Source organism: Ahaetulla prasina, chromosome 9 (genome assembly GCF_028640845.1).
Source record: "Ahaetulla prasina isolate Xishuangbanna chromosome 9, ASM2864084v1, whole genome shotgun sequence".
In the NCBI taxonomy this organism is placed as follows: Eukaryota; Metazoa; Chordata; class Lepidosauria; order Squamata; family Colubridae; genus Ahaetulla; species Ahaetulla prasina.
The window spans coordinates 11,004,825-11,027,167 of NC_080547.1; the positions used below are offsets into that span (position 1 = coordinate 11,004,825).

Sequence of the window (22,343 nt, forward strand, 5' to 3'; positions counted from 1 at the left end):
GCAATAACATTTGCAGCAATAAATGCCGCCCTGTGCAATTGCACCCAAATTGCAATTGGGGCGCAATGGAGAAAACCAATCTAGGGGAAGGCAATTAGGAGACGGAAGGACCTTCGGGTTGCAAATAAGATCGGAGCTCTTCCCACTAGGCCCTCCTGCCCCGCTTGGTGCCCTTCTTTTTTTTTTTTTTTTTACACGACCCGCCGTCGCTGCACCAAAGCGCCGCGCGAGCCCGCAGGAGCAAAGGCGTGGGAAAGGGGAGAGCAACTGCGCCTGCGCCGTGCCCACAGTGAAGATGGCGGCGGGCGGCGTCGCGTCCCCGCACTGAGCGCCACGAGCCCGGCCGCCTGTGCCCACACCCGGCATGGCAGCCAAGGGGGCCCGGCAGCGGCCTCGATGGGGCGGCGGGGATTCGGCGGCGCCTGCCCGGCAGCGAGACGAGGGGCTTCCTCCGCCGCAGCCGCCCGCCGAGGAGACCAAAGCCGAGTAGGGGCCGAGAGCGGGGAGGGTTTCTGCCCCAGCGGGCGTTCCGGTGGGGTCTGGACTACAACTCCCATCACCCCTCAGTGTCCTCAGCCGTCCATTAGAAGGTGGAAGAGACTGAGGGGTGATGGGAGTTGTAGTTTACTGCCCCCCTCACACCCCGCTGCTGAGAACCCAGGCTTGGAAAGGGGAGGGGGTGGTCTCTCGCGTGCTATTCATGGGATGAGGGTATTATGGGCTGGCCTGGAGGGGTAAATGGGGAGGGGGGGGAGAAAGGAGGACCCCCATTTGGGGCGGAGGAGGGGAGGCAGGAGAAGGGAATGGGGTTGCACCTCCTTTTAATTCAAATCTTGTCTGAAATGCCTGGGCTGGGGGTTGGACTAGAAGACCTCCAAGGTCCCTTCCAACTCTGTTGTTGCTGTTATTATTTATTATTATTATTAATCCATTCAATGGCCAGCCTTGGGGTGCCCGCCCCAAGTGACATCAACAAGAGGAAAGGTGGACTTGTTATTTTTCTCCCATCCACAAATCATCATTTTGCAAAAACAAAAACAACAACAACATACTTTTAATAGGTCCCTTTAACCAGGTTCTCTCCTGCAGGGCGATCAGGCCAGCTTTAAACCTTGATGCAAGTAGCAATTGATCGATTCGAAACGGGGTCTCTCCAAACTTGCCCATTTTTAAAGACTCGTGGACTTCAACTCCCAGGATTCCTCAGCCAGAACTCCACCCCACACCAAGTTTCAAAGAATACCCGATATGATGGCTGGGGAATTCTGGGAGTTGAAGTCCACAAGTCTTAAAAAGTGGCCAAGTTTGGGGGAGCCCTGATTAAAAATAAGAGTAGCATTTTAAGTAAAGAATAAGTGAGGTTCAGATGCAAGGGCGCTTTTTTTCATGATCTTTTTTACTCCTTAAATGCCCCAATTTGTCCCTCTATTCAGCCAGAATAGCTGTCCAAGCAGCACCCTTTCCTTCTCCTCTCTCTCATCTTTCCAACTCCCTTCTACAGGATTAATAACGGCCACTTTGCTTTTCTCTTAGATCCTCAGGAACCAAAGCAGGTCAAGTTTGGGCTCCTGAAGGATCAACGGCTTTCAAGTGTCTAATCTCAGCCAGGTTCTGCGCAGCTCTGCTAAGTAACATCTCTGACTGCGATGAAACCTTTAACTACTGGGAACCGGTGAGTATCGTCCTTGCCTGTGATAATAATACCTCTTATTAGCTTGCAGGACAGTGAATGCTTCATCGGCCTCTTTAATCACTTGCTGGATTTAAAAGTCGTGACTTGCTCTCAGCTGAACCCTTTAAAACCAGGTCACGGAGACTGTAAAGATTAGCTTCCTAGGACAATCATCAGGGTACCAAAATGCCTCCCATTTTCTTCTTGATGACTGACAGGTATCCCAAAGGTACTTTTCCAAAAGGCAACTGGACTTTTCTTGGGGTTTTTTCTTGGTTTGGCTTCTTCGGTTCTTCTTAGAATAGAATAGAATAGAATAGAATAGAATAGAATAGAATAGAATAGAATAGAATAGAATAGAATAGAATAGAATAGAATAGAATAGAATAGAATAGAATAGAATAGAATAGAATAGAATAGAATAGAATAGAATAGAATAGAATAGAATAGAATAGAATAGAATAGAACAGAACAGAACAGAACAGAACAGAACATTAGAATAGGATAATAGAATACAAAATTAGAATAGAATAAGGAATAGAATAGAATAGAATAATAGAATAGAAAATTAGAATAGAATAGAATAGAATAGAATAGAATAGAATAGAATAGAATAGAATAGAATAGAATAGAATAGAATAGAATTCTTTATTGGCCAAGTGTGATTGGACACACAAGGAATTTGTCTCAGTGCATAAGCTCTCAGCGTAAATAAAAGAAAAGATCCTTTCGTCAAGAATCCTAAGAATCCCATAACATTTAATGATAGTCATAGGGTACAAATAAGCAATCAGGAAACAATATCAATATAAAATTGTAAGGATACAAGCAACGAAGTTACAGTCATAAGTGGAAGGAGATGGGTGATGGGAACAATGAGAAAATTAATAGTGCAGATTTAGTCAATAGTTTGACAATGTTGAGGGAATTATTTGTTTAGCAGAGTGATGGCATTTGGGGAAAAAAACTGTCCTTGTGTCTAGTTGTTCTGGTGTGCAGTGCTCTATAGCGTCGTTTTGAGGGTAGGAGTTGAAACAGTTTATGTCCAGGATGTGAGAGGTCTGTAGATACTTTCACAGCCCTCTTTTTGACTCGTGCAGTATACAGGTCTTCAATGGAAGGCAGTTTGGTAGCCATTGTTTTTTCTGCAGTTCTAATTATCCTCTGAAGTCTGTGTCTGTCTTGTTGGGTTGCAGAATATTTTCCAAAAACAAAACCCCCAAGAAAACCCAGTTTCCTTTTTTGGGGGGAAAAACATATTTGGGCAACCATGACCTGGATGATTGAGACTCTCTGCAGACACTTTGACAGGTCCTGGCTGAGTGCTTAATATTCATCCTTGTATGCCTGTATGTTGTAGATAGCAAAACGTTGGACATTTTTTTGTTGTGAGTTTCTTTTATAGATGCACTACCTCGTTTATGGCAAAGGATTCCAGACGTGGGAATATTCTCCTGTTTATGCCATTCGCTCCTATGCGTACCTGTGGCTCCATGCTCTGCCGGCCCTCTTCCATGCTAGAGTTCTCCAAACAAACAAGGTAACACGAATTGCAGTCACATGACCCTGGGATGTCACAAATGTTCATAACTGCGGTGCAGTTGCCCAAATTCAGGTCATTAGTCCCTTTTCTTTTCTTTTTTATCCAATTTTTTTTTATTAATTTTACTACAACAACACAACACCAACATATATAACACAAACACATAATATGCGTTTTCTTTTTACATGTCATAAATTAACGAAAGAAATAAAGGGAAGAGACAGAATACTATCAAGTAGGGACTAAGTGGTACGATTGGTTAGAGAACAGGAGAGGTAAATATGAATAAATGATGGAGAAGAGAAGGTGACAAAAGTATAAAATATTGTAAATGAATAAAACTAGATATAAAGAAACGATAAAGGTAAGAAAAGAGGGGAAAAATGGGGAATATATAAAGCAGAAAGTATGTGGAACAAAACTGACATGTAAAAAGAAAACACATATACGTTTTTGTTATACATAAGTCCCCTTTCAATGTCCATCGTAACTTTGAATGGTTGCTAAGTGGCCAGTCGTAAGTCAAGAACTATCTGTATGCATTCATTTTACTTTCTTAAGCCTGCTCTGTTTTAAGTCCCTTATCTCTGCAATTCCTCCTTCTTTTGTGTTCCTGGCCAGCAGGTAGAGCTCTTGCTTCTTTTTTGTGTGTTGTCGAGCTGGGCTCTTTGCTTCTTTCCCTCTTTGGGGGAAGTTGTGGCTTTATCAGCAACTCCCCCCATGTCCTGGCTGGGAGAAAGTCTTCTAACGGGAGGGAGGCAGCTCTAAGGCCTGCAATTCTGCTCTTCTGCACCCTGACCTATTGAGCCCAGGTCTAATCAAAACACGATTTAGTCGGCCTAACAGACATTCTGAATGGCAAACTGAGTTGGGGGAAAAAGAAAGAGAAACCTGGTAGCTTTTATCATCCTGCATTTTGTGTGAACACAGCCACTGTCTTGTTTCTAGAAATTTTGTAACCGGAGCTGTTCTTCCTAGGTCCTCATCTTCTATTTCCTGCGCTGCCTTTTGGCCTTCCTGAGTTGCGTTTGCGAGCTTTATTTTTACAAGTGAGTATCGGTTAGGGCCTCCTCAGTTATCTTTGTGCACTGCTGACGAAGATCTGTGGGAGCGGCATCTCCCCATCTGCTATGTAATGTTCATCGTTTAATGACCCCATAATCCCTTGCGGGGTGGAAACGGGGCAACTGAATGGAACTAGCAGAGTGTTTACTGGTCGGATGCCCTTCTTGTCACCAATGCGGAGTTACATTCAGCAGACATATTCTCATTGTGCCCAGAGAGAGAAATATCAGCCTCTACCTAGGATTGAACTCACAGCCTCCTGATTGTGAGAGCGCCACCTCTAGGCCACCGCACCACTCTCCATCTGCTATGTCATGGTTATAGCAAATCACAGCAGCAAAATAAACATTGGTTCTCCAATCTTGATGGGCTTCCTGCAGATGTTTCATTACCAGGCTAGGTCACCTCATCCGTGTCTGAAGGAGCAGAATTCGTGCATTGGCAAGCAACTCTATATAAACAGCCAGCAAACCTCACTCCCCCATGCACTGATGATGTGATCTGGCCTGGTAATGAGACATCTGACGGGAAAAATCCCAAATTTCAAAGAATACCTGACAACTTTAGCTGTCAGCAGCCCACTACTGTAGGTGAGCCATCCTGAAACGCTCAGCACCCCCAGAAGAGGCTCCCTCTCTCTCCTCTGTCTCCCAGGGCAGTGTGCAGGAAGTTTGGGCTTCACGTGAGCAGGCTGATGCTGGCGTTCTTGATACTTAGCAGCGGGATGTTCTGCTCAGCCTCAGGTAAGTCACGGCAGGAGTCGGGCGGGAACCAATTTTGTGGTTCGACTAAGTACATCCAGTTTTCAACTTACGATCCTAACCGGGGCTGGAAAAATCCTCGGTTAAGCAGCGCAGTCCTTAAGCAAAGGGTCCAGGACTTTTTGCCTTGAACTCTTGGCGCTGCCTGTTTCTCCACCAGGGTTTCGCCTCCGTGTTATTACGCCCCAGCACTTTGGGCCATGGCGTCCCAGTCCCTTCGCCGTGGCCCATTCGTCACAGAACAGTTCGTGTCGGGCTTTTGGGCGCACAGGACAGTTGGAAGCTCCAAACTGACAGAGCCTCCCTCTAAACTGCAGCCCCCGCTGTACCCCCAAAGCCCCTGAACCCCTGCACCGATTGGCTTCAAACTTCAAAAGGCCAGGAACCACAAAATCCTTTTGACATCTCTCTCTCTCCCCTCCCTCCCTCTCTCCCCCCGCTCTCTCTGTATCTCTCTATGTCTCTCTTTCTCTCCCACTCTGTATCTCTCTGTCTCTGCCCTGGCCGCTTTTCCATCCCCCACCGTCACCCTCACTTTCTCAGGCCAGGCCAGGAGTTGACTGGGAGGGGAGGGCGAGGGGAGGGGCGGGGCCAGCCAGTGGTGGGATCACCTGACAGGGAGTCACAGCAGAGGGCCCAAAGAGCTGCAGGTTGCTGACCCCTGGCCTAGGCCGTCCATCAGGCCTCAGATGGAGAGTCAGCAGCTCCCAGGTCTGGAGGTAGCTGATGAGGGAGAGGAGGAACAGCTGGGTCCAGTGCCTGACGCATGGGTGCGCAGAAGGCTGAGGAGAGGAGAACAGTGGAAATCTATGGGCCGGTCCTTGGGATGGAAGAGCCACCACTGCTAGCAAAGGCCCCTCCTCCCTAGCTCTGGGGATAAAAAGCAGGGGGCAGAGATGAATAGGTGTGGCAGACCCTTCCGGTCCTCTACTGATAGCCTATACTTCCAAATCCTGCCTCGGAATTATCAGAATTCTTCTTGGAATCTGCAGCGCCTTCTGGGTATATATCTCTGCTGTGAGAGCGCAGCTGCTGGCGCTCCTAATAAAGGGAACGTTTCGTTAACTACAAAGGGCTTGTCGTGTTTGGGAGCCGGGTCAGAACACTTTCTGGATGCCAAACTCTCTTCTGCCTCCTCTTCTTTGCAGCCTTCCTTCCCAGCAGCTTCTGCATGTACTGTACCATCGTAGCCATGACAGGCTGGTACATGGACCGAACATCATTGGCAGTCCTGGGTGTGGCCGCCGGAGCCATTGTGGGTTGGCCGTTCAGCGCAGCACTTGGGTAAGTGGAGGTCAGAAGGAGGGATGCCGGAATTGTTTCAGGATGGCAGGCCGTGAACAGAAGCGCCCAGAGGCGTGTTTCTCAGCCTTGGCGACTTTTAGATGGGTGGACTTCAGCTGTGCTGGCTGGGGAATTCTGGGAATTGAAAAGTCCACCCATCTGAAAGTTGCCAGGGTTGAAAAACTCAGCTCCAGAGGGTCGTTCGGGAACTGGGATTGGAGGAGGCTTCCCAAACACCTTCCTTCTAAGTAGGTAACATCGGCAGTGCAAGAAGAGAATAGGATGTGCAGAGTGGAGGAGGAGAAAAAGGAAGAGAGGAGGAAGAGAGTCGTGGGCTCCTTGGTGCTCTCTGAGCCTGGTTGTCTTCTTGCAGACATTTCATGACCCAGCTAGGTTACATCATCAGTGCTAGAAGGGTTTGCTCTATTAATGTACTGGTGGCTGGCTCTGTCAGTGTTGGTGGGAACCACTTTGGTGCTTCTTTGATTAGGCTGTTGGTTACTATTTGACAGTTTGTCTGAGTAGATAAATTCCTTGATTGGGGTATGGGGTATGACGTTGAGCTGAAATAGTTTCCCCCACCTTCACTAATAACCTCCCTCGGTCTTCCATTGGGCAGCCTCCCAATTGCTTTTGACTTGCTGGTCCTGAAAAGACGGTGGAAGAGTTTCCTGCAGTGGTCTTTGGTGTCTCTACTGGTGTTTCTGGTGAGTCTCCCACGGTCAGCGGGGGGGGGGAGGGGAGAAGGGAGCACCCCTCAACCCTGCTTTTGGTGGGCTTCTACGTCACCCTTTGCCCTTGGAAACAAAGCCTCCTTCATTAAGCTAAGTAGCCGTTCTGTCGGAGGTGGACTTCACATAATTTAACAACCGGTTCGCCTAGTGCAGAACTGAAAATGTGAATGCATGCACACACGCTTTGCTTGCACACTCGTCTTCCGCCCTTGCGCGCGGCTTCAAACAGACGGGAATTTCATACGTGCGGCTTCCAGCACACCGTCTCGGGCAGCCGCGGTGAGTAGAGCGGGCGAGGCACAGAAACCAGCTGGGCTGCGTGGACAGGGCGAGCGAACCACAGAGTGAGATATATAGGATGGGATAGCACTGGGGCCGATGAATGGGCCCAGCCAGTGGTTGGAACTACCGGTACGGACGAACCGATCCGAACTGGCAGCAGCCCATCTCTGCGTTCTATCCTGCATTTTCCAAACTGGGGAATCTAAGTGCTGGCAGGGCCCAAAGTGCAGGACAAAGCTCTGAACGGTGGCTTGTTTCTCAATGAAGGTGCCCATGGTGGCCATCGATAGCTACCACTATGGGAAGCTGGTGGTAGCTCCTCTGAACATCATCTTGTATAACATCTTCACCCCACACGGTCCAGACCTTTACGGTGAGTCTACCTGCGGGCAGGAGGAAACGTTTCGGGGCGATGATGGGGTGGTCGCACGGTCTTCCTTCCCCCTACCTGGGTTTTATTTCTCCATAGAAATAAAACTTTGCTTGTCAGCTGTGGTTACAAAAGGCCATCACATCTTACATACACACACACACACACAAGCTCCTGGCTGGGACAGTGTCTCCAGGGAGCTCCTGACCTCTTTCTCCTTTCCATCCTGCAGGCACAGAGCCCTGGTCCTTCTACTTCATCAACGGCTTCCTGAACTTCAACGTGGCCTTTGTCCTGGCCTTGCTGGCTTTGCCCTTGACCTGCCTAATGGAGAGCCTTCTGCAGAAGTTTCGAGGTGAGCCCAGTAGACCTCAACACCTGAGTTGTGTTGGGGGTAGAGTCCCTGGGCAGACTCACCCAGCATCTGTCCCTGCCTCCAAAGAGGAAACATCTGGATCAGGGGTCTCCAACCTTGGCAACTTTAAGACTTGTGGACTTCAACTCCCAGTTGAAGCTGGCTGAGGAATTCTGGGAGTTAAAGTCCACAAGTCTTAAAGTTACCAAGGTTGGAGACCCCTGATCTGGATGGTGTGTTCTGACCAAGCCATCCAAGCACAGAAGACCTCCTTCGACTTCCTGGTTCAGGAAAGAGGCTGTCCCATCCCTCCAAAAAGCCTCCTCTTCTATTTAATTATTATTATTATTATTTATTTTAGTCAATTTTTTATAAGGCAACTCCGGCCAACTTACAGCTTACACAAAGACAAATAGAAAAATAATCAAAGTGCAATGTGCAGAAATGGATTAAGATGTCGCTGGAAATTAAGGAAAGGGAAGAGTCGGAATACTATAAAGTGTGGAACAAACTATATGATTGGTTAGAAAAAAGAAAACAAAATAATAAATCGGAATATTAATCTAATTAGGTTAAAACTTGGAAGTGTAAATTACTGAATAGTGTTAAAGGGACAATTACGGTTCTATAAATAGACACCAATGTAAATATAAGCACGTAGATGAACGATGGAATTAAGAACAGAGAGTATATATCTATGTTGATACAGCAAACTGTAAAATAATATATGATGTTATGTTTGCTACATGTTTTTAATGTGTTTTTGTTTTTTGTTGCATTTTTCTTTGTTTTAAAAGTTTAATAAAAATGACTTTAAAAAAATAATCAAAAGTATTAAAACCACACAAATCGACCTTTTACAATTCGTCCCCAAAATAAACCCAACAGGTTTTTTTCTCCTTCCCTCTGCCCCTGATCCTCTTTCGGTCTGTCTCTTCTTCCAGTCCAAAACCTGGGCCGCCCATACTGGCTGACGCTTTCTCCCATGTACATCTGGATCCTGATTTTCTTCAGCCAGCCGCACAAAGAGGAGAGGTTTCTATACCCCATCTACCCCCTGATTTGTCTCTGCGGAGCGGTGGGGCTCTCGGCCCTCCAGGTGCGTTTTGGAGGCAGAAGCAATGTGGGGCAGGGGGCAAGAGAGGAGGGATGGGAAGGAGGGTGCTTGTTCTGTCTCCTTCCCCACTTCGGAGCAACGAGCCGGCCTTCAGCCAGCGGATTCACGGCTCTTATCAGTCCTGGCAGAGAAATCGCAGCTGCCTGCCAAAGTTCAAACAAATGACTCACGTAGCAAGACTTTCAGCTCTTTTTGAAACGGTTCAGCTAAACTTTTGCTTCCCGTGGAGTGAGAGCAGTCCCAAAGCTCCTTATATATCCTGTGGGGTGGGACTCCTGCCCCACTCTTCCTTTTGATGACGCCACCTCTCTAATCTTCTGAAGCATGGGTCAAGCCAAGCTTGATTATTATTATCAGCTGGGTCTGAAGGCGTAGCCTGGGGAAGGGAGGAATCAGGGGATGACGGCCTCATTACGTCCTCCGACTGGTCTGGTTCTGGCTCCTGGAGCCGAGCCAAAGGAATTGGTGCTCCCGAGGTAAGCCTTACTGGCCCTTCCCCCTCACTCTCGGAGTCACTTTCGGGCATGGGGCCAGGTTCGGGGGCTGGAGTCACAACAATGTTTCTCCCAGTGGGCCTAAACTTTTGAGCAAGGGTCTCCTACCATGGTGTCGTGTCCCACTCCTCCGCTGAGGACCGGGTCAGGGAAATCCGAATCAGGCGTGCCTCTGCAGCTCTGCCAAAGTCCTAGCAAAGTTCTCAAGGCAGGCAGGAGACCAGAAAGTGACTTCAGCAAGAAGTCAGAGAATGCCAGAAAGCAGATCCTTTATATAGGCCATGGGGTGTGGCTCCATGACCCAGCACTTATCCAGGCCTGCCCCTCCCTTCCTTCTGTCGCCTCCGCCTATCAATTCTTCTGAAGCGAGGGTCACTCCAGTCTGCAGCTGTTGGTAATTGACCTTCCTCAGGCTCACATGCTGTGGGGGAGGGGGAGGGGTCTAGTTGCTCTGTTTGCCTGGGCATGGAGCCAGAGCTGGGGGCTGGAGGTACTTCTTCCTCCTCAGCCTGTCTGGGCATGGAGCCAGGGCTGGGGCCGGGAGGCATACTAGGACATTCCTCAGCGTTCGGAAGCAGATAAGAAGGCCCCGGCTGCGGTGAAAGCGGGCGAGACACAACACATGGCAACTTTTAAGACTTACGGACTTCAACTCCCAGAATTCCCCAGCACTCATGTTTTTCTCTCTCTTCCTGTCCCCCTCCAGAAATGTTATCACTTCGTTTTCCAACGGTACCGTCTAGAGCATTACACCGTCTCTTCCAACTGGCTGGCGCTGGGCACCGTCCTGGTCTTCGGCCTGCTCTCCTTCTCCCGCTCGGTGGCTTTATTCAGAGGTGGGTTTGGGCAAGGCAAGGAGGGATCCCAGGATCTATGACCATTCGCCACGGTGAACTTGGTCAGCTTGGCCAATGCCAACTTGCCATGGCCAGCTAGCTGCGGGACAAGAGCTAGGCTAACATCAAGGAATTGGTGGGACAGAACCATTAACGGAAGGAAGGGCGCAGAAAGAAGGGGCAGAACGAAATGTGAACGGCCAAAATTAAAATGATTTTTATTGAATTTAAATCATTCAATAGAATTTTTCACGTTGTTCCGTGGTAAGTTTTCTCCAGTGGTGAAATCCAATTGTTTTCTTACTACCGGTTCTGTGGGTGTGGCAGGGGAAGGATACTGCAAAATCCCCATTCCCATCCCACTCTAGGGGAAGGATACTGCAAAGTGTCTATTTCCTCCCCATTCCTGGGGAAAGGATATTGCAAAATCCCCATTCCCTCCTCACTCCTGGGGGAAGGATACTGCAAAATCTCCATTCCCACCCCACTCTGGGGCCAGCCAGAGATGGCATTTGCTGGTTCTCCGAACTACTCAAAATTTCCGCTACCGGTTCTCCAGAACCTGCTTGTCGTGTCCCACTCCTCCTCTGATGGCCGGGTCTGGGAAGTCTGTATCAAGCGTGGCCACAAAGCCTCTGCAGCTTTGCCAAAGTTCTGTCAGAGTTCTCAGGGCAGGCAGGAGTCCAAGATGTGACTTCAGCAATCCAAATTAGACTTTGCCTGACTCAAAGAATGCCAGAAAACAGATCCTTTATATAAGCCATGGGGTATGGCTGCATGACTCAGCACTTATCCAGGCCTGCCCCTCCCTTCCTTTTGCTGACGTCGCCTCTCCATTCTCCAGAAGCGTGGATCCGTCCACCCTCCAGCTGCCGGCAATTCCAGCTTGTGACTGGCTTCAGGCTCCTCATGTTCACATGCTGTGGGGGAGAGGTTTATTTGCTCGGTTTGTCCGGGCATTGTGCCAGGACTGGGGGCTGGAGGCATGCCAGGCCATTCGTCTTGCTCGGTCTGTCCAGGTATGGTGCCAGGACTGGGGGCTGGAGGCATGCCAGGCCGGTCGTCTGCACTATCAGTCCCTGGCTAAGATAACAGGAGATGAGAGGGGCCTGGCTGCGGAGAGGGGGGCGGGCGAGGCACAACATTGCTGGATTTCATGCCTGGTTTTCCCACAGCGAGTTGACTGTGGCAAGTTGTCCCATTCCCAGGTTCCCATTCTTCCTTGACCACGCAGAGCAATTAACCAGTAGATCCTCTGCAGGGATCGGTTCCTCTTCCCCATCCCCCACCCTTATCACCCTCTGCAGCGATCCGCCCGGTTACAGTCAGGCTCCTCAAAGGGTTTAGGTCCTGATTCATCATTCAGCAGTAGGATTTTATCTAACATGGCTTTCTAAGTCTTGATTCCCTTTGATTCTGGGGAGGCAGGGAGGGAGGTCTATCCTGATCCCCTCAAAAGCTCTAAGCTACGTTGGGTCCATAATTTGGAGGGAGGGGGTGTGTCTTATCACAGATAAGCAGAGTGTTTTTCAGCCTTTGGTCACCTGAAGTTGGTGGACTTCAACTCCCAGAATCCCCCAACCAACAAGCTTGAGCAATGGCTTCAGCCTTCTGGCTGGGGGATCCTGGGAGTTGAAGTCCACCCATCTTAAAAGGGGGAAAAACTGAGTCAAGACACGAGGGGGGAAGAAAGGATAGGAGGAGAAGAAGGAGGGGAAGATAGAGGGTTAGAAAGGTTGGAAGTGAGAAGTGGGAAAGAGGAGGGGAAGTAGGAAAGGGAGGAGAAGGATGGTGGGGAAAGTCGAAGAAGGATGAGAAGGGTAGAAAGGATTAAGGGAGGGAGTGGCGGTCGAGCAGCCCTGTTGGAGTATAATTTGAGTATAGGATCGATTGTTGGATAAGTGATTGTATTGTACATTGGTCAAATTGTGGGAATTATTATGGAAAATAAAAAAAAATGAATATATATATATAAAAAAAGACACGCAGCCTGGTCTTTCTCCAGGTGTTGTGACGGTATCACCCTGGACTACTCAACCAACCTGGGATCTTTGGGCAGTTCTGGGACTTTCTGCATCTGGTTGGAGAAGTGTTTGAGGGAGACATTAGCTCATTTTTTTTCTGTAGCCGTGGGCGACTTTTCTCCTCTTTCTTTTTCCACTCGCTGCTTTTGCTGCCCAGGTTACCACGGGCCTCTGGACCTTTACCCAGAGTTCCACAGAATTGCCACAGATCCCACAATCCACACCGTGCCCGAAGGCAGGCCGGTCCACATCTGTGTCGGGAAGGAGTGGTACCGGTTTCCCAGCAGCTTCGTCCTTCCAGAGAAGTAAGTTCCCGGTCCAAAATCAGAGTCTGATTACTGCCTGGGCACACAGGAGGCACCGCTGCTCATGCCGGCAGTAAGGGGACCCTGCCTGGGCCACAAAGCCAGGGGAGGTAGGAAGCCATAGAATAACAGAACTGGAAAGGACCTTGGAGGTCTCCTAGTCCAAGCCCTGCTCAAGCAGGAGACTCTAGACCCGTCACAGCGAACCTATGGTACGCGTGCCACAGGTACCACGCATAGCCATATCATACGTGCACACCGGCCAGCTGATTTTCAGGCCTTCTGGGCCCACCAGAAGTTGGCAAACGGGCTGTTTCTGGCATCTGGAGGATCTCCAGGGGTGGGGGTGGAGAAGGCCGTTTTCGCCCTCCCCAAGCTCCTAGAGACGCCCTGGAGGCTGGGGACAGGGTAGAATGGACTGGACTGGACTGGACTGGACTGGAATGGAATGGAATGGAATAGAATAGAATAGAATAGAATAGAATAGAATAGAATAGAATAGAATGGAATGGAATAGAATGGAATGGAATGGAATGGAATGGAATGGAATGGAATGGAATGGAATGGTACGGAATAGAATGGAATGGAACGAAATGGAACGAAATGAAATGGAATGGAATGGAATGGAATGGAATGGAATGGAATGGAATGGAATGGAATGGAATGGAATGGAATGGAATGGAATGGAATGGAATGGAATGGAATGGAATGGAATGGAATGGAATGGAATGGAATGGAATGGAATGGAATGGAATGGAATGGAATGGAATGGAATGGAATGGAATGGAATGGAATGGAATGGAATGGAATGGAATGGAATGGAATGGAATGGAATGGAATGGAATGGAATGGAATGGAATGGAATGGAATGGAATGGAATGGAATGGAATGGAATGGAATGGAATGGAATGGAATGGAATGGAGTGGAGTGGAGTGGAGTGGAGTGGAGTGGAATGGAATGGAATGGAATGGAATGGAATAGAATAGAATGGAATGGAATGGAATGGAATAGAATAGAATAGAATTGAATTGAATTGAATTGAATTGAATTGAATTGAATTTTATTGGCCAAGTGTGATTGGACACACAAGGAATTTGTCTTTGATGCATACGCTCTCAGTGCACATAAAAGAAAAGCTACATTTGTCAAGAATCATAAGATACAGCACTTAAATGATAGTAAAAGGGTACAAATAAGCAATCAGGAAACAATAGCAATGTGAATCGTAAATTGGATACAAGCCACAAAGTTACAGTCATAAGTGGAAGGAGATGTGTGATGAGAACGATGAGAAGATTAATAGCAGTGCAGATTTAGTCAATACTTTGACAGTGTTGAGGGAATTATTTGTTTAGCAGAGTGATGGCATGGAGGAAATAGCTGTTCTTGTGTCTAGTTGTCCTGGTGTGCAGTGCTCTGTAGCTTCGTTTTGATGGTAGGAGTTGAAACAGGATGTGAGGGGTCTGTAGATATTTTCCCAGCCCTCTTTTTGACTCATGCAGTGTACAGGTCCTCAATGGAAGGCAGGTTGGTAGCCATTGTTTTTTCTGCAGTTCTAATTATCCTCTGAAGTCAGTGTCTTTCTTGTTGGGTTGCAGAACCAAACCAGACAGTTATGGAGGTGCAGATGACAATCGTTCCTCTTGGCCCATTTGAACCCATGGGAAGGGGGCCACCACCAGCCAGCCAGCCCTTCCCCATCCACCCCTCTGCCTGCCTCCATCTTGTGCTTGCTCACTTAAAAGCCCAGGTGCGCCCTTTATAAAAACATCTATTCCTCCTTTCTTCCCGCAGCTGGCAGCTTCAGTTCATCGCCTCCGAATTCCGGGGCCAGTTGCCCAAACCGTTTGCCAAGGGCCCGGGGGCCACCCGCCTCATTCCCACAGACATGAACGATCAAAACCGAGAAGAACCTTCCAGATACGTAAGTGGGGGGGCTGTTTTGTTTTCATCTAGGCCCATCTCTCGCAGCACATCATTCCAAGTCTTGCCAGTTTGTCTTGCCTCTGTCCTCCTTCAGCAGGTTTAGGCCACTGCGGTGAATCTTGATTGCCAAACGTGTTTTTACACATGCTGTGAGAACCAGTTCCACTCGTGCTGTTTATTTTCTCTTAATTTTGTCGTCTTCACGAACTTCTGAAATCAACGCTTTTTGTGAATTGGGGAAGTTCTTGCTCAGAATTGTTAGGGGTTTTTTGACAGCTTTGGCCACCTAATACTTTGGCCACACAATGAGAAGGAAGGACTCACTGGAGAAGAGCCTAATGCTGGGAACGATTTGAGGGCAAAAGAAGAAAGGGACAACAGAGAATGAGGTGGCTGGATGGAGTCACTGAAGCTTCAATGGACTCCAGAGGATGGTAGAGGACAGGAAGGCCTGGAGGAACGTTGTCCATGGGGTCGCAATGGGTCGGACACGACTTTGCAACTAACAACAATGATAGATAGATAGATAGATAGATAGATAGATAGATAGATAGATAGATAGATAGATAGATAGATAGATAGACAGACAGACAGACTGACTGACTGACTGACTGACTGACTGACTGACTGACTGACCTGACCTGACCTGACCTGACCTGACCTGACCTGACCTGACCTGACCGACTGACCGACTGACCGACTGACTGACTGCAAGGTGATCCAACTGGTTAATCCTAGAGGAGATCAACCCTGACTGCTCTTTAGAAGGCCAGATCCTGAAGAGGAAACTCAAATACTTTGGCCACCTAATGAGAAGGAAGGACACCCTGGAGAAGAGCCGAATGCTGGGAACGATGGAGGGCAAAAGAAGAAGGAGATGGCAGAGAACGAGGTGGCTGGATGGAGCCACTGAAGCAGTTGGCATGAGCTTCAATGGACTCCAGAGGATGGCAGAGGACAGGAAGGCCTGAAGGAACATTGTCCATGGAGTCGCGATGGGTCGGACACGACTTCGCAACTAACAACAACAACAGCAACAAACGACAGCTGCAGCAGTGTAACTGGGGGTAACCTGCAGTCTGTTCCTCTTTTGCTTTAAAGAAAAGCAAAGTCTTTCTTATCCCTTGAATGTTTTTTATGTTAGTGTTGACTCACTGGCTAATAGAAAAAGAAAACCTAGCCGTTTCCTGGAGCTTCCTTCCTCCCTGCAGGGAGTCCTGAAAAGCAGCAGCTGAAATTCTCCCCTGCCGCACCAGAGTCTTCCAGCTCTATCGACAGAAGAGACTCTGCGTAGTTCAGGATTGAACTGTGGGGTCCTGGGTGGTCTTTGGGCTTGGTGATTTTCTGCCAGACGTTTCATGACCCAGCTAGGTAGCATCATCAGTGCTAAAAATAAGATGTTTCTACCCCAAAGGTGCTTCTTTCCAAAAGATAATTGGAATTTCTTGGGGGTTATTTTGTTTGCTTGTTTGAAAATGTTTCACTTCTCATCCAAGAAGCTTCTTCAGATTAAATCATTCCTGGGGTAATATTTGTAGTACCGATGATGTTACCTAGTTGGGGCATGAAACGCCTGCAAGAAAAACAGTCTTGCAGGAAGGAGTCTCTCTGCCATGGCTGGGATCAGCTACCCGGCCCAGGCAGCTTTGCTCAGAGAATCCACCCAGCAGGCTGAGGGATCCTCTCCTCACTGAGGCCCTTTCCTCCCGTAGTTCGACATCTCCAAATGCCACTACTTGGTGGATCTCGACAGCCCCGACGAAGCTCCCCGGGAGCCCAGATACGCGGCTAACAAGGAGGAGTGGATCACGATCGCTTACAAGCCTTTCCTGGATAGTTTAAGGTGAGAGTCCAGGGCACGCTGGCAGTGCGGGGAGCCCTCTGGCTCAGTGGTGAAATCTGAACCGGTTTACTACCGGTTTGCTTGCTGCATGCACCGCGCACACCAAATGCAAGGGGCACTTGCACGCTCATTGCACGCCAAAAGGAGGCATAGGGTAAGTAGAACGGTGCATGGGGGATCAGCTGTGGCGCACGATCTTTTTTTTTTTTACTTCTAAAAGCATTTTTTTTACAGTTTTTTTTTTTTACTTTTAAAAGCATTTTTTTTACATTTTCTTCGGCCAAATAGGTTGTAAAAAATGCTTTTAAAAGTTAAAAAAAAAGGCCTCTTGATGATCACGCAGCTCAATTGGGATCATCAGAACCTCTTTTTTTTAACCTTTTAAAAGCATTTTTTAAAAGAAGCAGGGAAGTGGGTGATCGGGTGGGCATGGGTTGGGGGCGGGAGGGATTTTTGCTACCGGTTCTCCGAACCACCTGCCGCCATAGCTACCGGATCGGCCGATCCGGTTCCAAACCGGGAGCATTTCACCCCTGCTCTGGCTCCTTGTGGGTGGAAAACGCCTCGAATGCCAGCTTGGGCGATCGGATGGTGTCGTATCAGACAAGCTGCCCTATTCAAGCCAAGACGGGTTGGTAATCCCAACAAGAAAACAGGCTGTGGGTCATCGGCACTTCAGTCTCCCAACCACCCCACCCCCCACCAAATGAGTTTCTAGGGGGCTGAAGTTCATGCCACCCCGCCATCCCTTCTCATCCAGGTCAAGGGGTGGACTAGAAGACCTCCAAAGCCCTTTCTAACCCTGTGAATCTATGATGGTCTTTGGTCACCTTTTTCCCCTTGCTAGGGGGAGATAGAGGGATGTGGTGGCTCAGTTGGCTAAGACGCTGAACTTGTCGATTGAAAGGTCGGCAGTTCAGCTGTTCGAATCCCAAGTGCCGCGTAACGGGGTGAGCTCCCATTCCTTGTCCCAGCTTCTGCCAACCTAGCAGTTCGAAAGCAGGTAAAAAAAAATGCAAGTAGCAAAATAGGGACCACCTTTGGTGGGAAGGGAAGAGGGTTCCGTGCGCCTTTGGCGTTCAGTCATGCCGGCCACATGACCACGGAGATGTCTTTGGACAGTGCTGGCTCTTCCGCGGAGATGAGCACCGCCCCCTAGAGTTGGGAACGACTAGCGCGTATGTGCGAGGGGAACCTTTACCTTTTAGGGGGAGATAGAGGAAGTGCCAGCCATCTGTGAAGGGAGGCCTGGAAAAGATGAGGAGGTCTTAAGAGGAGGGGGAGGGTGGCTCGGAGGTGGCAGCCCCTTCCTCTCCTCTCCCACCCTGAAGGGGGTGGCAACGGAAAGGGTCTGTTTCCCCCCACGAGACAAGACACAAAAGGCAGGTGCTGGAGAACAGCTTCTCTCTTAGCAAAGAAAAGCTAATTGCTGGATGAGATGAGGGGGGTGGAGAAGGCAGGGTGAGAATTCCCCCAGGGAGAGAAAGCAGTTGGGAGGAAGACAGGAAGAGCCAGGTCAAATTTCTCTCCTTCCCTCCCCAACCAGGGAAATCGGTAGCCAGGTGGTTCGGCTCTTTGCCTCGCCCCTTCTTGCTTTGCAGGGGCTGATAGCATTTATCAGCTGGTGCTTTGCAGCCCAAAGAAAGTTGAAAGGAAGGAAGGAAAAAGAGAGGGGAGGGAGGATGGGAGGAAAGGAAAAAGGAAGGGAAAGGAAAGGGAGGAAGGAACGAGGGAAAGGAAGAGGAAGATGAGAGAAGGAAGGAAGGAAGAATGAGATGAAGGGGAGGAAAGAGAAGAAAAGATGCAAGGAAAGGAGAAAAGAAAGGAAAGAGAGGAAGGAAGGAAAGGAAGAGAAAGAGAGATCAGAGAAGGAAGGAAGAAGAATGAGATGAAGGAAAGGGAGGAAAGGAAAGAGGCAAGGAAAGATGAAAGGAAAGGAAAGGGAGGAAGGAACAGGGGAAAGGAAGGAGATGAGAGAAGGTAGGAAGAAGAATGAGATGGAGGAAGGGGAGGAAAGGAAAGAAAAGAGGAAAGGAGAAAAGAAAGGAAAGAAGGAAGGAAAGGAAAGGAGAAAGAGATGAGAAGAAAGGAAGAAGAATGAGATGGAGAAGAGGAGGAAAGGAAAGACGCAAGGAAAGGAGAAAAGAAAGGAAAGAGAGGAAGGAAGGAAAGGAAGAGAAAGAGAGATGAGAGAAGGAAGGAAGAAGAATGAGAGGAAGGAAGGGGAGGAGAGGAGAGGAGAGGAAAGGGAAAGAGAGAAATACCCATGGAGGGAGGGAAGGTGTGTGTGTGGGGGAGTATGCGAAAAGGGTGAACGCTCCCCCCACCTCCTGGTGGGAGGGGGGGGCTTTGTCCTTCTCGCAAGGGGCTTCTCCGCTCCTTCTGGGGGTTCCCTCCACCCGCCGGATTCGAGTCTCCGGCTGACGTCACCAAGAGCCGCAGAGCCAGCTCTCCCTCTGGCTCCGATAAATGGGGCTTTAATTGAATTAGAGAACACTCGGAGGAGCCATTGACTAATCACGGTGCCCGGCTAGCAGCTTTGTCTGGGCCCCCTGACTCCTGCATTGGCAGCAGGAAGACTTGGGGTTCCCGGCTGGGCTCCAGCTCCCCTCCCACCCACCCACCCCCACCCAATTTTCCTTCCCCCCCCCAGTGCTTCCAAGGGAGGGGCTCAGCCGTCGTCCTGCATCTCAAGCCCACGGCCATCTTTCCACCAAGCTACTCGGCAAACCCCTTCAAAAGCCGGTCTCCCCTTTCGGGCCAAAGTGGACCCCCAGACATGAACACGGATCCGGGGGGGGATGCTTTGCCTGAGGGGGGGGGGGGACAAGGGACAGCCTTCCCGGGAGAGTTGGGCGTGGAGACCCAGTAGAATGAGCCACAGGGCAGAGAATGGAATTTCAGCTCTGTTGAAAGACGGCTCCCGTGACTTCTTCCCGGCTATTTAATCATCTTCCCCTGTGACAATATTAAAATATCCTTATCATCATCTTCCGTGTCACTTTGGAGACTTGTGGACTTCAGCTCCCAGAATTCCCCAGCCCTGCCTGGGGAAGTCTGGGAGTTCGAAGTCCACAAGTCTTTAAAGCTGCCAAGGCTGGAGAGCCCACCTCCCACCCCGCCTTAAGGCAGGGATGGGCTTCCAAAATTTTAGCGAGGGGTTTTCTCTGCCCGGTTTGCTGGGTGGGGGTGGCCATGGTGGGCATGGCCTGGTCAGCCTCCTGCACCACAGCAGGGAGGGGGGGAGCGTTTTTGCCATCCCCGGGCTCCGGAGGCTGGAAATGGGCCCGTTTCCAGTCTTCCCAAACTTCCGGTAGGCCTGTTTTTCGCCCTTCCTGAGCCTCCGCGCAGGCCCTGCACTTACCTGCATCCGAAACAAGCCACATGTGGACTCCTGGGAGGGGTGGGGTGGGGTGAGTGGGGCCAGCCAGGAGTGAGGTTTGGGGGTTCTCTGAACTGCACAGAATTTTAGCTAGAGGTTTTCCTGAACCCCTGCGGACCCCCCCCCAGCAGCAGGGGGTGAAATGCTCCCGGTTCAGACCGGGTCAGCTGATCCGGTAGCAATGGTGGCGGGTAGTTCGGAGAACCAGTGGCAAAAATCCCTGGGACCCCCCCAATGCCCAGCTGAGCCACACGATCGTCAGAGCCTTTTTTTTTTACTTTTAAAAGCATTTTGAAAGAGAGAGAGAGGGAGAGAGAGAAAGAAAGAAAAAGAAAGAAAGAAAGAGAAAGAAAGAAAGAAGGAGGGAGGGAGGAAAAAAGGAGAGGAAGGAAGGACTAAAAACCTGGCACTAGACGCAGCTTCAGAGGATAATCCAGGGCTGGAAGGGACCTGGAGGTCATCTAGCCCAACCCTGCTCCAGCAGAACATTGTTACATTGTTAGTGAGTTTCTGTCTTTTGATCCTCCAGTCACATGGTTACATAGCCACGCCCACCCAGTCACATGACCCCACCACCCCACCAAGCCACGTCCACAGAACCGGTAGGACAGAAATTTAGATGTCACCCCTGCCCAGCAGCCCACCCTGCCCTGCCTTAAGGGACCCCATCCAAGGTTGTTTAGGCCTCAACCTGAAAACTTTCTTGTCTTCTTCTAGATCCGCAAGGTTTTTCCGGGCTTTCTACATTCCTTTCCTTTCCGACCAACACACAAAATATATGAACTACACCATCTTGAAACCTCGGCGGGCGAAACTCGGCCGGAAGAAATCGGGAGCCTAAAGGGGCCGGAGCAGATCCCCGGCTTCCTCTTCGAATTTTTTACGATCCTTTTCCCCAGTTTGGCGAGTTCTGGCCTAAGAGACCTTAGAAAGAGACAGACAGACAGACAGACAGACAGACAGACAGACAGACAGACAGACAGACAGACAGACAGAAAGAAAGAAAGAAAGAAAGAAAGAAAGAACAAAAAACTTGCTGTGTTTCTGACAGTTTCCCATTTTTTGACTGATCCGTTCGGCAGGACACGGAAGAGATCCGACGGTTCCTTTTCAAAAACACCCCCGGGGGAAAAAAAATATTTGCAATATTGCTCTTAATTCTGGTTAAGGGAGCCAAAAGAGCAGACTGGATTCCTGGCTGCAGAGCAGGGCTGGGCTGGACAGGGATGCGGTGGGGGCTGGGGCCATTTCCAAACACCCCCCAGCCCCCCAACTTCCCCTCCCTCCCACCCACCCCCACCTATCTGTCCCCCCCCCCCGAGCAAACACGCCTTCATCTGATGCTTTGAGAGGCCTCGCCAGGCCACCACTAAAAATGTCTGCGAAAAAAGAGCAAGCCTGAGCCGAAATAATTTGCACTTTGGAAAATTGTGCTATTCAAGCGAAACCCGACTCGTGGGATGGGCATTTTTTTCAAAAGCGCCGCCGTCTTTTCATGCCCGCTTTTTTTCTCCCCAAAACAAAACTTTTTTTAGGATTTTTCCCTTCCCGGGCTCTTCGCCGGGTTCTGGATTTGTCTGGAAAACATCTGGCTGGATTGTGTTTCTGGATCTGGGGAGGGGGAGCATCCAATGCTGATTGTGTCTCCCTCCCCCCACCTCTTCCACTGTTTGGTTGTGAAATATCGTTTTGTTCCATCCCACCCGATCCGGGCTCTGTAAAACTTCAGTGTTGATTAAAAAGAAAATTGGCCTTTCGGTTCCATGTGTGGCCTCCCCCCCGACCCCCACCCCCACCCCGAGAAGGAAGAAAGCAAGACTGGGGTGCCCTTGTTTTCCCTGTGGCCCCCCACCCTTGTGGAGTTTTGTGTAGACCCTACAACAGGCAAAAAGTAGTTGACATGAATACAATAAGAGTAGAGTAGAGTACAATACAATACAATATACAATACAATACATATTGGAATATAGAATAGAATAGAATAGAATAGAATAGAATAGAATAGAATAGAATAGATATTGGAATGAAGAATAGAATGGAATAAAACATAGGATAGGATAAAGGATAGGATGAAATAGAATAGAATAGAATAGGAAGGGACCTTGGAGGTCTTCTAGTCCAACCCCCTGCTTAGGCAGGAAACTACACCACTTCAGACAAATGGTTTATCCAACATCATCTTAAGAACTTCCAGGGTTGGAGCAGATCCTTTGCCTAAGAGCGATTGGGGATCAGGTTCACCCCCAAAAGCTTTGCCTAAATTCTGGGGTCTCTTCCTTGCTTCTCCCACTCCCTCAAAATGACTTTGGGGGCCTACCAGGCAATCAGCGATGAGCAGAAGAGGGTGGG

At 49.3% G+C, this 22,343-nt stretch overlaps 1 protein-coding gene across 2 annotated transcripts; it reads left to right on the plus strand.

Moving 5' to 3' along the window:
- The first annotated feature begins 287 nt into the window (after window positions 1-287).
- Window positions 288-21,746, plus strand: ALG9 (ALG9 alpha-1,2-mannosyltransferase). Of its 2 annotated transcripts, XM_058194613.1 has the most exons (15): window positions 288-486; window positions 1,534-1,672; window positions 3,078-3,212; window positions 4,194-4,264; window positions 4,935-5,023; window positions 6,190-6,325; window positions 6,945-7,032; window positions 7,609-7,714; window positions 7,944-8,066; window positions 9,011-9,165; window positions 10,384-10,513; window positions 12,695-12,842; window positions 14,638-14,767; window positions 16,482-16,612; window positions 20,712-21,746. In XM_058194613.1, the coding sequence occupies exons 1-15, from the start codon at window positions 365-367 to the stop codon at window positions 20,833-20,835; spliced, it is 1,827 nt and encodes a 608-aa protein (XP_058050596.1). In that variant the 5' UTR covers window positions 288-364; the 3' UTR covers window positions 20,836-21,746. The 2 variants fall into 2 exon arrangements, with proteins under 2 accessions (XP_058050596.1, XP_058050597.1); XM_058194614.1 differs by lacking the exon at window positions 288-486 and having other exon boundaries at window positions 3,066-3,212.
- Window positions 21,747-22,343: the final 597 nt, after the last annotated feature.